The 16494-nt window shown below is 33.4% G+C and overlaps 2 protein-coding genes across 2 annotated transcripts in view; one reads left to right on the top strand and one right to left on the bottom strand.

Moving 5' to 3' along the window:
• The window catches only part of setx (senataxin), an 87881-nt gene extending 82552 nt beyond the window's left edge, over nt 1-5329 (top strand). Inside the window, exons 27-28 of the transcript XR_010893552.1 lie at nt 2705-2809; nt 5186-5329. The gene's annotated coding sequence lies outside the window, so the exon portion shown is untranslated. The remainder of the gene's footprint in view (nt 1-2704; nt 2810-5185) is intronic.
• ntng2b (netrin g2b) overlaps nt 1-16494 on the bottom strand; it is a 91531-nt gene that overhangs the window by 53630 nt on the left and 21407 nt on the right. The window contains exon 3 of the mRNA XM_067375240.1: nt 14042-14685. Within this exon, the coding sequence (XP_067231341.1) occupies nt 14042-14685 (644 nt within the window). The remainder of the gene's footprint in view (nt 1-14041; nt 14686-16494) is intronic.

Here is a 16494-nt window from a genome sequence, read left to right as displayed (position 1 = left end):
ACTCAATTCTGACTTTATATCTCGCAATTCTGACTTTGTATCTCGCAATTCTGACTTTATATCTCAAAATTCTGACTTTATATCTCGCAATTCTGACTTTATATCTCGCAATTCTGACTTTATATCTCGCAATTCTGACTTTATAACACGCAATTCTGACTTTATAACTCAATTCTGACTTTATAACTCACAATTCTGACTTTATAACTCAATTCTGACTTTATAACACGCAATTCTGACTTTATAACTCAATTCTGACTTTATATCTCGCAATTCTGACTTTGTATCTCGCAATTCTGACTTTATATCTCAAAATTCTGACTTTATATCTCGCAATTCTGACTTTATATCTCGCAATTCTGACTTTATATCTCGCAATTCTGACTTTATAACACGCAATTCTGACTTTATAACTCAATTCTGACTTTATATCTCGCAATTCTGACTTTATATCTCGCAATTCTGACTTTATAACTCAATTCTGACTTTATATCTCGCAATTCTGACTTTATAACTCAATTCTGACTTTATAACTCGCAATTCTGACTTTATATCTCGCAATTCTGACTTTATATCTCGCAATTCTGACTTTATAACTCAATTCTGACTTTATAACTCAATTCTGACTTTATAACACGCAATTCTGACTTTATAACTCAATTCTGACTTTATATCTCGCAATTCTGACTTTATATCATGCAATTCTGACTTTATAACTCAATTCTGACTTTATAACTCAATTCTGACTTTATAACACGCAATTCTGACTTTATAACTCAATTCTGACTTTATATCTCGCAATTCTGACTTTATATCTCGCAATTCTGACTTTATAACTCAATTCTGACTTTATAACTCAATTCTGACTTTATAACACGCAATTCTGACTTTATAACTCAATTCTGACTTTATAACTCGCAATTCTGACTTTATAACTCGCAATTCTGACTTTATAACTCGCAATTCTGACTTTATATCTCGCAATTCTGACTTTATAACTCGCAATTCTGACTTTATAACTCAATTCTGACTTTATATCTCGCAATTCTGACTTTATATCTCGCAATTCTGACTTTATATCTCGCAATTCTGACTTTATAACTCAATTCTGACTTTATATCTCGCAATTCTGACTTTATATCTCGCAATTCTGACTTTATAACTCAATTCTGACTTTATATCTCGCAATTCTGACTTTATAACTCAATTCTGACTTTATAACTCGCAATTCTGACTTTATATCTCGCAATTCTGACTTTATATCTCGCAATTCTGACTTTATAACTCAATTCTGACTTTATAACTCAATTCTGACTTTATAACACGCAATTCTGACTTTATAACTCAATTCTGACTTTATATCTCGCAATTCTGACTTTGTATCTCGCAATTCTGACTTTATATCTCAAAATTCTGACTTTATATCTCGCAATTCTGACTTTATATCTCGCAATTCTGACTTTATATCTCGCAATTCTGACTTTATAACACGCAATTCTGACTTTATAACTCAATTCTGACTTTATAACTCACAATTCTGACTTTATAACTCAATTCTGACTTTATAACACGCAATTCTGACTTTATAACTCAATTCTGACTTTATATCTCGCAATTCTGACTTTGTATCTCGCAATTCTGACTTTATATCTCAAAATTCTGACTTTATATCTCGCAATTCTGACTTTATATCTCGCAATTCTGACTTTATATCTCGCAATTCTGACTTTATAACACGCAATTCTGACTTTATAACTCAATTCTGACTTTATATCTCGCAATTCTGACTTTATATCTCGCAATTCTGACTTTATAACACGCAATTCTGACTTTATAACTCAATTCTGACTTTATAACTCAATTCTGACTTTATATCTCGCAATTCTGACTTTATATCTCGCAATTCTGACTTTATATCTCGCAATTCTGACTTTATAACTCAATTCTGACTTTATATCTCGCAATTCTGACTTTATATCTCGCAATTCTGACTTTATAACTCAATTCTGACTTTATATCTCGCAATTCTGACTTTATAACTCAATTCTGACTTTATAACTCGCAATTCTGACTTTATATCTCGCAATTCTGACTTTATATCTCGCAATTCTGACTTTATAACTCAATTCTGACTTTATAACTCAATTCTGACTTTATAACATGCAATTCTGACTTTATAACTCAATTCTGACTTTATATCTCAAAATTCTGACTTTATATCTCGCAATTCTGACTTTATATCTCGCAATTCTGACTTTATATCTCGCAATTCTGACTTTGTATCTCGCAATTCTGACTTTATATCTCAAAATTCTGACTTTATATCTCGCAATTCTGACTTTATATCTCGCAATTCTGACTTTATATCTCGCAATTCTGACTTTATAACACGCAATTCTGACTTTATAACTCAATTCTGACTTTATATCTCGCAATTCTGACTTTATATCTCGCAATTCTGACTTTATATCTCGCAATTCTGACTTTATATCTCGCAATTCTGACTTTATATCTCGCAATTCTGTCTTTATAACTCGCAATTCTGACTTTATAACTCACAGTTGTGAGTTTAAATCTCACAATTCTGAGAAAAAAGCCAGAATTGTGAGATAAAAAGTCACAATTATCTTTTTTATTTGTTTTTATTTCAATGCTTCGATATAATATAGACTACTTTAATGGTGCTTTTTTGTCTTTTATGAAGCTCATCATCTACTTTTGTTGAATGGAAAAGAGCAGCTTGGACATTCTGCCTGACGAGTGTTTCATGGAAGAAAGATGTAATATCGTCATGAGGAGCGATATGATGGTGAGTAAATGAAGACAGAATATTGATTTTTGGAGTGAACATACTTTCTTAGGAACTATAACATCATATCTAATGATCAATAGAGAGAGAGAGAGAGAGAGAGAGAGAGAGAGAGAGAGAGAGAGATGGATGGATGGATAGATACTGGGCTTGATTGTTTAGGGCTGATAAAGATGAAGATCTTAGCATGGTTCAGTAGTTCTCTCATTTCTTGCACACTGTTTACTGCTTTTTTCATAGCATATACAATGCAATAAAAGATTATTAAGTTCTGGACTCTTCCTCAATATGTCTATTTCCCAGTCATTGCATTAAAAGTAACTCATACATACATTTAGGACACACACACATACACTTTTTATATTACAGCTTAAGTACATAGGCATTAAATTCAGAGGGAGAGACCTAATAATTCATTGTTCAGTACCTACATCTAACATTCATTTCTCTTTATCATCTGTTTTCTAAAATGTATTCTTTTTTGTCTTCAAATATAAGACTAGATTTCACTCTAGTTACATTATATATATATATATATATATATATATATATATAGTACTATACCTTCAATGTTCAATGTAGATAGATAGACAGACAGACAGACAGATAGATCTTTCCAATGCCATTCCAATTCAAATTACACTTCCTCTGTGGAGAACATGATACAATATTTCTGTTTCTGTTCAGTTATTCTATTATTTGCACATCCTTGTGATATTTAGTAACTGTGTTTATAGTAACAGGCTGTATAGTGCCAGCGCTTTAGAAATACACTGCTGAGGAGTGTGAAAGCTTTGAGTATGCTAATGTTTTAGCATCTGTGAAAATAGACTCTTTCCAAGGACATCCTCACACCTTCCTTCCCTCTCTCTTTCACTCTCTCTGGGTGGTTCTCTGGAGAAATAAACAGTAAATATGGGGATTGCTAAAGAGAAGGAGGCATGCAGAGATGTAGAGATGGAAAATGAGACATGAGACTCAAAGCTCATTTGTTTGTTTTACTTTGTTTGTTCATTTAAACATTGAAGGAGTTCTCCTCAGGAAAATAACTGCATTAAAAAAGAAACAGGGAGGATGAGGAAAATGCTGACAGTGAGTTTGGAGGCAGCGGAGGCAGAATACACTGATTATCAAATCAGCCGTCTATGTGGGAGCATAAATCACTCCGTCTGCACTGACACCTCTCTCCTCTCACTTCACTTTTTTCCTCTTTTGAAGCACCTTTGAAGAAGTGAAGATGTGCTGCTCTATCTGAATTATCACTGATTTGAACACACTACAGTCTCTCTGAAGTTGTTAGATATTAAAAGGTCTAGTCCAGCGATGGGCTGGGAGTAAAAAACAGTCCAGGGACTTCAGCATATGCATCACTATTATTTTAGTATCATTGAGATACTATTGCCCTTTATTAAGAGTTTGAATTAGTTTTTATATTTATATTTTCCACTTCCATTTTAGTTTTAGTTAAGATTTTTAGTCAGGTTTTTGTAGTTTTTTTGGCATTATTATTATTTTTTTAATATTTTTATATAGCTTTTATAGTTTTAGATTATATATATATATATATATATATATATATATATATATATATATATAGAGAGAGAGAGAGAGAGAGAGAGAGAGAGAGAGAGTAATAAAAAAATAATAATAAAAATATTAAAGTAATGTGAAAAATATCATTCTGATAGCTGTTTTATATATATATATAATCACAAACTTTTATTCTGGATGCAATTAATCATTTGACAGTGCTTAAAATAATATATGCATTTTAAATTTTTTCAAATTACAGTAATCAAAATTAAATTTTTGCATTGTTTGATTATTTAAATAACCATTAAATTAAATATAAAAAAACCCAATACATATTAATATTATATAATTTAATTTAATCATTTATATAATTTAATTATTACATTAAATTAATTAATAATGAAATATTGAAAAAATATAAAATATTTATTGAGAATATATATATATATATATATATATATATATATATATATATATATATATATATATATATATATATATATATATATATATATATGCACATATAGTAATGCAAAATATTACCTGCTTTATATTCAGTATACTTTAATAAATCAGAAATATGCTTATGTCATTTTTGTATCACAAATGCAGCACAATTAAATACACACAATCAGCAAAAAATCTTCAAGATTGCTAAACACTTAGAAGGTTACGAGGCAAAAGACATGCAATAAAATCCCGGAGACCCAGGGGAGTCACAGCTCAGGGGAGCTTACTTTGTTTGTTCAGGAAAGTAAGAAGCAGCAGTGCTTATTTTGTGATTTTTTTTTACTCACTTGAGCTGTACTGAATGATGCCGCTAACATAACATCTATCCTCCAGTATCAGTGACTTACAGCAGTAGCAGATGAAGACATGCATCATCTGACTGATAGCAGAAGTGGCATGGGGCAGCCGACGGGAACTACAGCACAGCTAGCTGCTCAGAAAAAGTTACTCGCAAGCCAAGGACACAGAGCATTTTGAATGAGAGGAGTGAGAGCAATCCTGCAACTGCTGATAATTGTCACGGGTGGCTGTAATAAAGCGCACAAGGACGGAGTGGAGAAACAAAAACAGGAGAATCTCACGAAATATAATTCACAACCAAACATTGATGATACCGGACGATGAAGAAACTGAATGAACAGAGGGTTTAAATACACACAGATAATTAACATAACCAGAAACGTGCAAAACTCAATCAAAAATCAGACTAATTTGGGAACAGAAGTCAGGCAAAGCAGAATAGGGAACAGAATGAAAATTAAACCAAAACACACGTTATACTTATAAAGATGTGGGTCTGAGAAAATTCAAATTTGCATAAAGAAAATTAAACATTTTTTTTGTATTTTGACATCATTTTCATAACAATTAAGCACCACCCCAATTTCTCATTACTGTAATGTAATGTGTTTTTACTATGTATATTATATGTATATATGTATACAATAATATATACATTTAAAAAAAATCACATTACAGTAATAAGCATTACATTTAAATATTTTATTATTATTTGTATTATAATTATATATATATATATATATATATATATGTTTTACTATTATATTTAATTTATTTCATATTACTGTATTATATTTTAATTATACTATTTTAATTTGAATTCTACTGCAGTAATAAAAATCAATTAAAGGCACAATATGTACGATTTTTGGATTAAAATATACAAAAACCACTAGAACAGTGATATATTTTGTTGGTTTGTGAAATCCAGATTAAATCCAGAGAAAATTTTTTTAATGATATATGAATTTGTTTTTATATAAAATTGTTTCCCAGGCAGATTTATTCAAACATACATTAAATAAAGAACACAACAGGTTAAGTAGAATTATAATGAATATGTAATACACTGCTTTTATTTATCAAAATGCTCCTCTTTTGATCATTTTTCTATTTGGCTAATGAGTTTATGGCTTTCCTGATACGGCTTCATCGATCTGACACACACATTTAAACACACATGTCACATTTAAAGCCCGTCAAAATGACGTTTATTTTTTGAATTTCATTATAGACAGATTATGAAATCTGAGACCTTTGTTTCATTTCAAAAGTAATAAAGCACAAAGGTTACTGTGATTATAATGCTAGTGAAGCTTTGTTCACACATCAACTGAATACAGCAGTGATCTAAAAGATCAGTTCATTGAAACAAAGATCACTTAAAAATGAGAAATCGATAGAAATCTGAACATCTTACGAAACAGACACTGACACAGTCAAAACACGGCATCGGAGGAGCGCTAAGTAAACGTCACCGTTTCGCTCAATGATTTCAGCTCTCCAAAACTGTTTCAGCCAAAACTGAAAATGCATTTTCGGCTGAATATTTTTCAGTGCATCAGTAAATAATGAAAAGTTTGTGAAAGGACTGAAACGGAGATTCAAGTGAACTGACAAAAAAGTTCAAGATCCAGTTGAATTATAGTTTACAATGCAGAAGTTCTGCTTAATATTTAAATGCCCAACACTTGATGCAGTCGCAACTACAATGTATATAAGAGCGGAGTGTGACAGCTACAGGTCGCCAATGAATAATCTGCACTCTCAAAGCTCTTGAGGGCTGACTGGTGTCAGTACATGAGAGATCTCACACACACACACACACTGCAGCTGCTACAGGCGTAACGCGGTGTGACTTTGTGAAAAGCCAGGATGTCTGTCTCTCTGAGTTATAACTATAGCTCTGTGTCCTCCTCCCCCCGAAGGGCATGAGAAGAGGGAGCGTGTTGAGATTGTGTTAACTGTGTGTGGTCGACCCCTGGAGAGACTGTATTAAAGAATTCTCTCAGGATCCACTGCGGATTCCAATAGACAGGGATTGATAGAGTTGTAAAGGAAACTCAAACATCACGACTTTACAGAGTTTTACAAAGACTGCAGCAAACAACCATGACACATTTCAGAATGTCCAGGTCATTTTTACTTTTACTTTATGAGCACATGTGTTCCCTGGGATCGAACCCACGATCGCATGATCACATGATCACATGATTGCATATTGATATTGCAATGCTCTGCCAATTGAGCTACGCGAAACCTGAAATATGATGCAGATAATCATTAAAATGCATTAAAATGAAAGTGCATTAAAATGCAACATTGCATTAAAATGAAAGTGTCCTGTTGTCGATAGGGACGCAACTTTAGTAAACGCTCCTATGGGTCGTATTTCAAGGAAGTGACAAGCGACCTATATTAGTTGGAGAACATGTTGGAAAAAATGCTGTATTACTGTTACTAAAAATAAAGCTGCATCTGATTCTGCTGTTAGCCACTTGACAAAATAGTGTTTTTCTCTGAGACATGGTAAATCATGATACTCGCAGAAAATCAAGAAAACATGATTAGTTTTGATGCATCACTAGCATTTTAAATGTAATATTTCTGATTTTTGTTTAATAAAAGTTTGATGCAATATATGACATGCTATGTGAAAAACTCCATCTATAGTCCATCCAGATGATTTATTAAAGCTAAACCCATTCTGAAATTTTCATAATTATGGCATCCCAATATGACCACCTCCATTAACATATTAATATCTCACATTTACATTCTGAATTTACTCACTGTGATGATTAACTGTGTCAACTACACTGGTAACGCAGAGGTTAGACGTCTTAAAGGTACAGTAGCAAATTAGCCAGTTTAATTCTAAGGGTAAAAGGGAAATCATGACAAACTAAAATGTGATTCTGGTGCTAGAAACTGTGAGTGACATACAGTAAGTAAACTTCAGGGGACAAAAATGCTGTGTAAGACAATATTTCAGGGAAAAGTGTAGGATTTGTCACTTTAAGATAATATTTGCACTCTTATATTCCATCACAAGCTTTTGAAGGTCACTGCAGCTTCATCTACTGTAAACCCTCTGCTCTCCTCCTCATTGCAGATATTCACAAATTTCTGACAGTTCTCTGTAGAAAAATGCTAAAAATATATGTTATTGTTGTAATTTATTTTTTTTGCTATTGTGATTTTTATTACACAAAGCTCTGGAATACTGAATTCTGATTGGTCAATCATAGCATTCTGCTGCCAAATGTTAATGTTTATTTACGCTAAACGGTATAATGGAACTGATTTCCTACACAGCTGTGGTAGTTTTTATATCTCTATTGTTTCATTAATCTTGCATAATAAAATCTTTTTTTTTAACTCAAATCAATATATCAAGTGCATTTATCTATATTTATTTGATAAGGTTTGATCTAACAAACCTTGTAACTTTTATTTTGTTACATATAGTTTTAGTAAAGGATAATAACCCTGTATGGTAATGAAAGGGTCATTCTTCCAAATATGTGTTTCAGGAAGCAAAAAAAGGATGTCTGAGATTATTAAAAAAAGGGATTAAAAATCTCTTAAAATGCCAAATACAAATCTTTGTATTCACATGCATCCCTACTGGATTTCTGTCAGTGTGAGATCTCATCCAGTCTGTTACTCTAGAGCTTTAATTATGGTGTCAAACACACAAACTCTCAATTTAAAGCAAAATTTCACTCAGTGGAAACTCTGTCATCATTTATTCTCCCTCATGTTGTTCAAAACCAGCTTGAATTTCTTCGGTAAAACAAAACCTGTTTTTTAAAAAATATCCTGACTGCTGTTTTTCTCATAAAATGATTGGGGGCTGAGGTTCCAAAATGACCACAAAGTGGGTACGGAAAGTATTCAGACCTCCTTAAATTTTTCACTCTTTGTTATATTGCAGCCATTTGCTAAAATCATTTAAGTTCATTTTTTTTTCCTCATTAATGTACACTGTACACAGTGATCTTTGGGTTCTCCTTTACCTCAGTTTGGCCGGACGGCCTGCTCTAGGAAGGTTTCTGGTCGTCCCAAACGTCTTCCATTTAAGGACTATGGAGGCCACTGTGCTTTTAGGAACCTTAAGGGCAGCAGAAATGTTTTTGTAACCTTGGCCAGATCTGTGCCTTGCCACAATTCGGTCTCTGAGCTCTTCAGGCAGTTCCTTTGACCTCATGATTCTCATTTGCTCTGACATGCACTGTGAGCTGTAAGGTCTTGTTATAGACAGGTGTGTGGCTTTCCTAATCAAGTCCAATCAGTATAATCAAACACAGCTGGACTCAAATGAAGGTGTAGAACCATCTCAAGGATGATCAGAAGAAATGGACAGCACCTGAGTTAAATATATGAGTGTCACAGCAAAGGGTCTGAATACTTAGGACCATGTGATATTTCAGTTTTTCTTTTTTAATAAATCTGTAAAAATGTCAACAATTCTGTGTTTTTCTGTCAATATGGGGTGCTGTGTGTACATTAATGAGGAAAAAAAATGAACTTAAATGATTTTAGCAAATGGCTGCAATATAACAAAGAGTGAAAAATGTAAGAGGGTCTGAATACTTTCCGTACCCACTGTATATTACTAAAGTGATATTTAACCCATCCATTATTGCTGTGGAAAGAATCGTGCTTTTGGGGTTATTCATGTACTGTTGAAAGTACCATGTTGATGCTTTTACACTTTTAAATGTCCTTTTAATGTTTGATGGTTGAAGGGTGAGTATAATAATGTCATCTCATTGTGCCCAGTTTAAAAAAAAATATCATTACGTTCACAGAGCGAGTCTTTTACAGCTTAAATGAAGTTATAATTCACGCAAAGTGTCATGGGGCGTAGGAATAAGGTAGATATATACTCTGTGGAAGTCTTGGGACCAAAAAATGTTCAATCATTGTGTGTTGAATATGTTGCTTGTAATTATTTGTGAAATTTACAAGCAATTTCTGAGTGAAATTTGTTTTAAATTCTTTCAGTGTAGGAGGACGTCAGTGAATAACAATTTCAGTCTGCTTCACATAAAGTAACTGTATACCTTCAGAAGTTTATTTTTGACATTTGTCCTCATTCACTTCCATTATATACTGTACGTAGAAAAGACCAGGATATTTTTAAAACATTCAGAAGAGACGAAAAATCATACAGGTTTGGAACGAAATGAAGGTGAGTAAATGATGACAGAATTTGAATTTCTGGATAAATTATTCTTTTAATCAGCATGAGACCAAAATGGAAAACCAGGAAAACCTTGAGGGAAAAAATTCCAAATCTGGCTCCTACACTCAAGTGTGAAAAGCGTGGCTCCAACAGTGTGTTACTTGCCTTTTCTTCGTAATTGTTTGTAAAATTTACTAGCGATTTCTGAGAGAAAATTGTTCCTACACCAATTTTTTTTTTTCTTCAGTGTATAACATCTACTCTCTAACACAAAATACACTCACTCTTATACACACATTCATGGTGGTCTGCTTCAGGAAACATAACACACACTCACACACACACTTGTTGTGATCGATCGAGAGCCATCAGCTGTATCTTACCCAGTCTCAGCCTAAGAATAACTTATTGATCATCAGATTGTGTTACCAAGGGTGTGTGTGTGTGCATATCGGTGTGTTTAAACACCGCTATTTATGACTAAATACTACAGGAAATGACACACATACATGTCATCATAACTGTCATGAGAACTGCACATGTCAGGATTAAACTTTATAAATTCAAATGCAACTGTATGTCAAATTAATCACAGCGCACTGCAACCTCAGCAGCCGTCCATACAGAAACAGGTACTGTACGTCACAGCAGAAGATGAGTGTGTGTACGTGCGTTGTCACGCTTGATAATATGAGTGAAAGTGCAGTGAAGTGTATCTTAATACAGATGTCTAAATCCTCTCTCAGAGCGTAAATGACAATCCATAAATCTTACAATAAACACGTTCTCTCAGTATTCATGTACTCATCATATATACTGAGAATGTAATATAATAAAAATGACGTATATAGACGGCCCACATGGACGCTATATTTTATGTTTTCAGTTACTAATAAGATTAAAGTTGGCACGTTCGATGAACAGGTTACAAATTAGGGCCTACAATTATAATAGTTTTCCTTTAAAACAACATCATAACTGACACGAGATGCTTAAGTTTCAGAAAATGGTCATATTATTCTGTATGAGTATTGTTTTCTGCTGGTAATTAATGATAAACATATTTTACATGTAAGAATAATGACGATAATAATCATGCACAAAGTTTTACATCTAAAACTTTATATATTTTATATATTGTATATATATTTTCATCTTATTTATACTTGTAACAGGATTAATAATAATAACTATTATTATTATGTAATATTATTTATATTAATATTCTAATAATATATAATCATATACATTTTATTATTATTTTAAACTTTTTTTTAATAAAAACTTGGGTAACAGGGTTGAATGCCTAAGACTGATTAAATCAGTCAACAGTTTGTATAAAAATAAAGAAAAATTAAATGAGATTATTTGTTTTTCTGTCACAAAAGGCTCCACATTATGTCAGTGTTGTGTTTTGTGGTTATTAAAATTGGTTAAAAACGGTCAACTGAACACCAGTTCAACAGAATATGTAAATTATGATTATGGTTGGACAGGCCACAATCTGCACTGACAAGGGGATACAGACATATGTGTTTAAAATGAGTCATTTGTCATCCTACAGTATGTTACATTTATGTTGCAATTAACAAAGATATCAAATACAACAAAAATTCGATTTGATGTGTGAATTGAGCCTCTAATCATGCTTTAAAAGCGTAACAGGACACCCTGTTGTGCCCTATTAACGGGAAGCGCCAGTACTCTCAGTTCTGATTTATAAATTTTTACCATAATTAAACTCAATCCACAGATTTAACCCCAACATCAGTGCAGGAAACCGGAAAAGCGTGCGGTTTCCATCTGGGCTGCCCATAGGCATCTCTCTGTGCCTCTGTGATCTCTGACACATGTTCTCGTTCAAGCTTCACTCCTTTCTTCAGCTCACTTTCTACAGTCATTATGCTCACTGTTGTCTGTCTGTGATGTGGTTTCATATCTTATACGTCAGATGTAAGGGATGTATTTCTACAATTTTGTAGCATTTTATGGCCTGAAGTCCACTTATAATTAGTTGAGACTTTTTGCAATCAATCATAATTTATTTTTGTATTAACATTTTCCAGCCCTTAAAACTTAAGTTAATGACCTCTGTTGTGGTGGGCGAATATTTCATGAATATATGTATATATATTTATTGAAAAATCTGTGTGCAGACAAGCAATTATTATGAGTAAATGATGACAGAATTTTATGTATTCGAGGCGAACTATTCCTTTAACGCAGTAGCTGTCATGTCATGATTGGTTAGAAAAGAAAAGGTTATTGTTAACAGGCTGTCAGTCACTGCAGTTATAGACCAGAGCTGTGATAGACCCCAGTGTCTCATTTATTCCATTATGACAGTCAATATCTCTACAAGTAATGACTCGAGCATTATTGCAGATCATTTGTGCGCCTCCTGATAGTTATAATAGTTATTGGTAATGATAACGTGCATTATGATAACAAGCATCTGTTTGCCTCTATAATTATACACAGCACAATCTGATTAGATGAGTTGCTCCAAATGGTTTATGGATAATAATTGGCCTGACTCAGTAGAGTCGCTTTACTGACAATGATAGCATGGGGTAGATTAGCCATCATCTAATACCGAGTAAGTGAACAAACAGCAATTATTTCTGTGCAAAGTTGTTGGGGATAGTGGGATGACCAAGAAATTTTGAATAATAATTATATCATTATTTAATAAAAAATATATACATTTATAATATATATATATATATATATATATATATATATTTTTTTTTTTTCTTAAGGATAAAAAAAAAAAAACTATCTATATACTAGAAGCCCTTTCTTGCACATTACTATAATATTAAAGGTTACAATTAACAACAGAGTCCAAACTATTAAATTCAGTTGCTATTTATTTTTAGATATAATAATCAACACTCAAAAATACATAAATAAATAAATAAATAAACATGTAAATTGCACAAAAAAGGCGGATTTTCCATTAACTTCTTAATCTAATTATAATTTTTTTTTTTTTTTTACTCCAATTCATTTTTGATATATAATCATTTTAAACAGTTACTTTTTTCATGACAAATTTATTTAACCTTATTTAAATAATTAAGATATTATTAAGAGGTAATATATGCTAATATAATGCATATATTTAGAGAAATGCTCCTCTAGAGTTCACATGCTGTGGACACTAAATGACTTGCCTGAGGTAAATGCAATGCTACGTGAGTTATTATTCTCGAACATGTAAACATATCTATGCATAAATCATCTGTTCTTCTTCTTCTGCGCTTTTTCCTGTTGTAGCAAACAGCGTTGCATTACCGTGTGCGCCCCCTTCTGGATCGGAGTGTGGATCGCCTGTGACTGACTGTATTCGTCGTCTGACTGCATGAAACGAAGCGTGACGTCCGTACCGTGACGGTTCGGAATTTTTCAGGATGTTTAATATGTATTTTTATATACATTAGATATATAATAGATATTATTTTAAAAAAAAATAATTATATACCTGGGTTACTTTTTCAAATAATGTAACATTTTCATGTAAAGGTGAAGTATGTAATTGAAGTATGTACTTCTAGGTTTCTAATCCAATGCCTGTGTTTATTTCATAATCGTGAAGAAAATTATGACTCTTTAATAATACGCAAATGACAGAAAGGTTTGGGCCTCCATATAACGCTGGTAGTTTGCTGCTATAGTTTGTGTGTTCTTACCTGGCTAGCACCTCCACGTTAGAAATGGCGTAGAAGTATTTGAGCAGGTTGTCTCTCTGGACGTAGGTTCCTCCGAGAGCGGGCTTGAGGAGACGGAGCCTGAGATTGGTGAACGTGAAGAAATCTCGTAAACCCTTCATGCTCTCCATCCGCGTGTACAAGCCCTCCATGTTCAGCAGCCTCGGGCCGGCGAAGATGGCGAAGCGCGATCGCACATCGAACCGCACCACCTTCTCGTTCTTTGAGCCGACCCAGCGGGAGTACTGCTCCGTGCAGATGACGCGCGTGGCGTTGGCCGCGTTCAGGTCGCGCACGCGTCTCGGAGGCATGTTGAACGTGTCCATGCAATCGTCGGCGTAGTACTGGTAGGGCTGCCACGTGCGGCCGAAATTCAGCGACTTCTCCAGCACCATGATAGTGGGTCGGCCGTACTCGAAGGTGATTTGAATGTCGTCCGTGAGTTCGAGGGTCTTGTTCCAGGACAGGGTGATGTTGGCTTGAAGAGGCTGGGGATACCGCCGCCATGTGACCGTCTGCCAGTAGGTGATCAGGCCGCTGCGCTCTCGATCCTGCATCAGCTGCGGCGGGTGAGCCAGGTCAGGGTTAGACGCGTCACATTCATCACTGCAGAGGTATGGATTCTCCTGCAGACCAAGAGTGAGAGACACAGAAACAGTCAGTACACTTTAGCGGCTTTTAATGGATACTTTGATGCAAAATGAATGTAATATGTTCATACACTCAATTCCAAATTATTATGCAAGTGACATATCAGCAATATTTCAGTAGAATAAACATTCAGATTTTAGTTTTTCTAAGAAAATGTTTGTTTGTTTATTTATCCATGTCTTTTTAGATAACTGGTATCAATCTCAGACAAAATGATTTGCCAGATCTATGGAAACCCTACTTAGAGGTTGTTCCACATTATTAAGCAAGTCACAGTTCTCATGCAATATGAGGAGGAAGAAAGATCTTTCTGAGGATGAAAAGCATGAAATGGTGCAATGACGTGCAAAAGGCATTAAAACAACTAATATTTTGTGAAACTGAATGCAGATTATCAAACTATCATAAGATTTGTGAGTGATTTAGAGCACAGCAAAACTCGGTCAGATAAAGGCTTTTTAATGAAAGTTCCTGTTCCTGCTAAAAGGCAGCTATGTTCTGCTGTGCTCTAATCACTCACAAATCTTATGATAATTTGATAATCTCCATTCAGTTTCACACAATATTAGTTGTTTTCATGCCTTTTGCACAACATTGCACCATTTCATGCTTTTCATCTTCAGAAAGATCTTTCTTCCTCCTCATATTGCATGAGAACTTAATAATGCTTAATAATGTGGAACAACCTCTAAGTAGAGTTTCCATAGATCTGGCAAATTATTTTATCTGAGATTGATACCAGTTATATAAAAAGACATGGATAAATAAACAAACAAACAAACATTTTCTTAGAAAAACTAAAATCTAAAGTATATATTCAAAACACAGTATCCAGCACTCATAGTAATGACAATAAATCCTGAATAAATATTACTCCTCTGTATGGAAAATTGACAAACATGTGAGAATCCATCAGTATTCCTCCAAATGTGCATGCTTTTAAGCTAAAAGCCTATATGAAATGCCATAGAGGTAACATAATTGTTCAGACACTTTGCATCACAGAAACACATTATATTTTAAAGAATATAATAGAATACCATTATTTTAAATTGTAATAATATTTCACAGTATTGCTATTTTTTCTGTATGTTTGATTTACATTATGATGAGATTTGAGACATGATCAACAGAGGGTTTTTTCACAACCTACCTGACTGAAAGAGCTCATTATTTATGCAGCTCATTAGAGCTCTTTATGCAATTCTTTTGTCTTCTCAGGTGAGAATAACTCATTATTCATGATTATTCACGCCTCCACGCATACTGTGTTTCTTGACCAAAGATGTTCTAGAAAATTTTAATCTCTCTATTGTTTTATATGAACAAGCAGGCAGCATAATTTTTACCTCATTTTGAAGCAAAAACTCTAGTCTACAACCTCAAATACCCAGAAGTCTTGTGAACAAAGATTTAATATATATTTTTTGGCCTTATTTCAGTGACTTAAATTTTTAGTTTTTTCAATAACCAACCACGCATAAACGTTATTCCTTCAAAAATACAAACATGTACATACATGTTCCTCACATATTATTGTAGCCTAGTTTGTGCTGAATACAGTGTAATGACACTTTTTCCATTAATATGTTTATGAACAACTGAAAAAAGCACAAATGTCAGGGCATGTCAAAACTTCTCCAAGGCCCCAAAAATCCTCAGACCCCTGAGGGTTAAATATTAAACTAAAACCGCCAGTAGGTGGCTATCAAACAAACTATGTTTTTATATCAGAGAAAGTTTGAGTCTTAAATCGAAATTAATCCATTATCTGTGTCTATATT

Source organism: Chanodichthys erythropterus, chromosome 22 (assembly GCF_024489055.1).
Source record: "Chanodichthys erythropterus isolate Z2021 chromosome 22, ASM2448905v1, whole genome shotgun sequence".
Lineage (NCBI taxonomy): Eukaryota > Metazoa > Chordata > Actinopteri > Cypriniformes > Xenocyprididae > Chanodichthys > Chanodichthys erythropterus.
The sequence above is the reverse complement of the archived record's forward strand: the minus strand, read 5'-3'. Positions and strand labels throughout refer to the sequence as shown.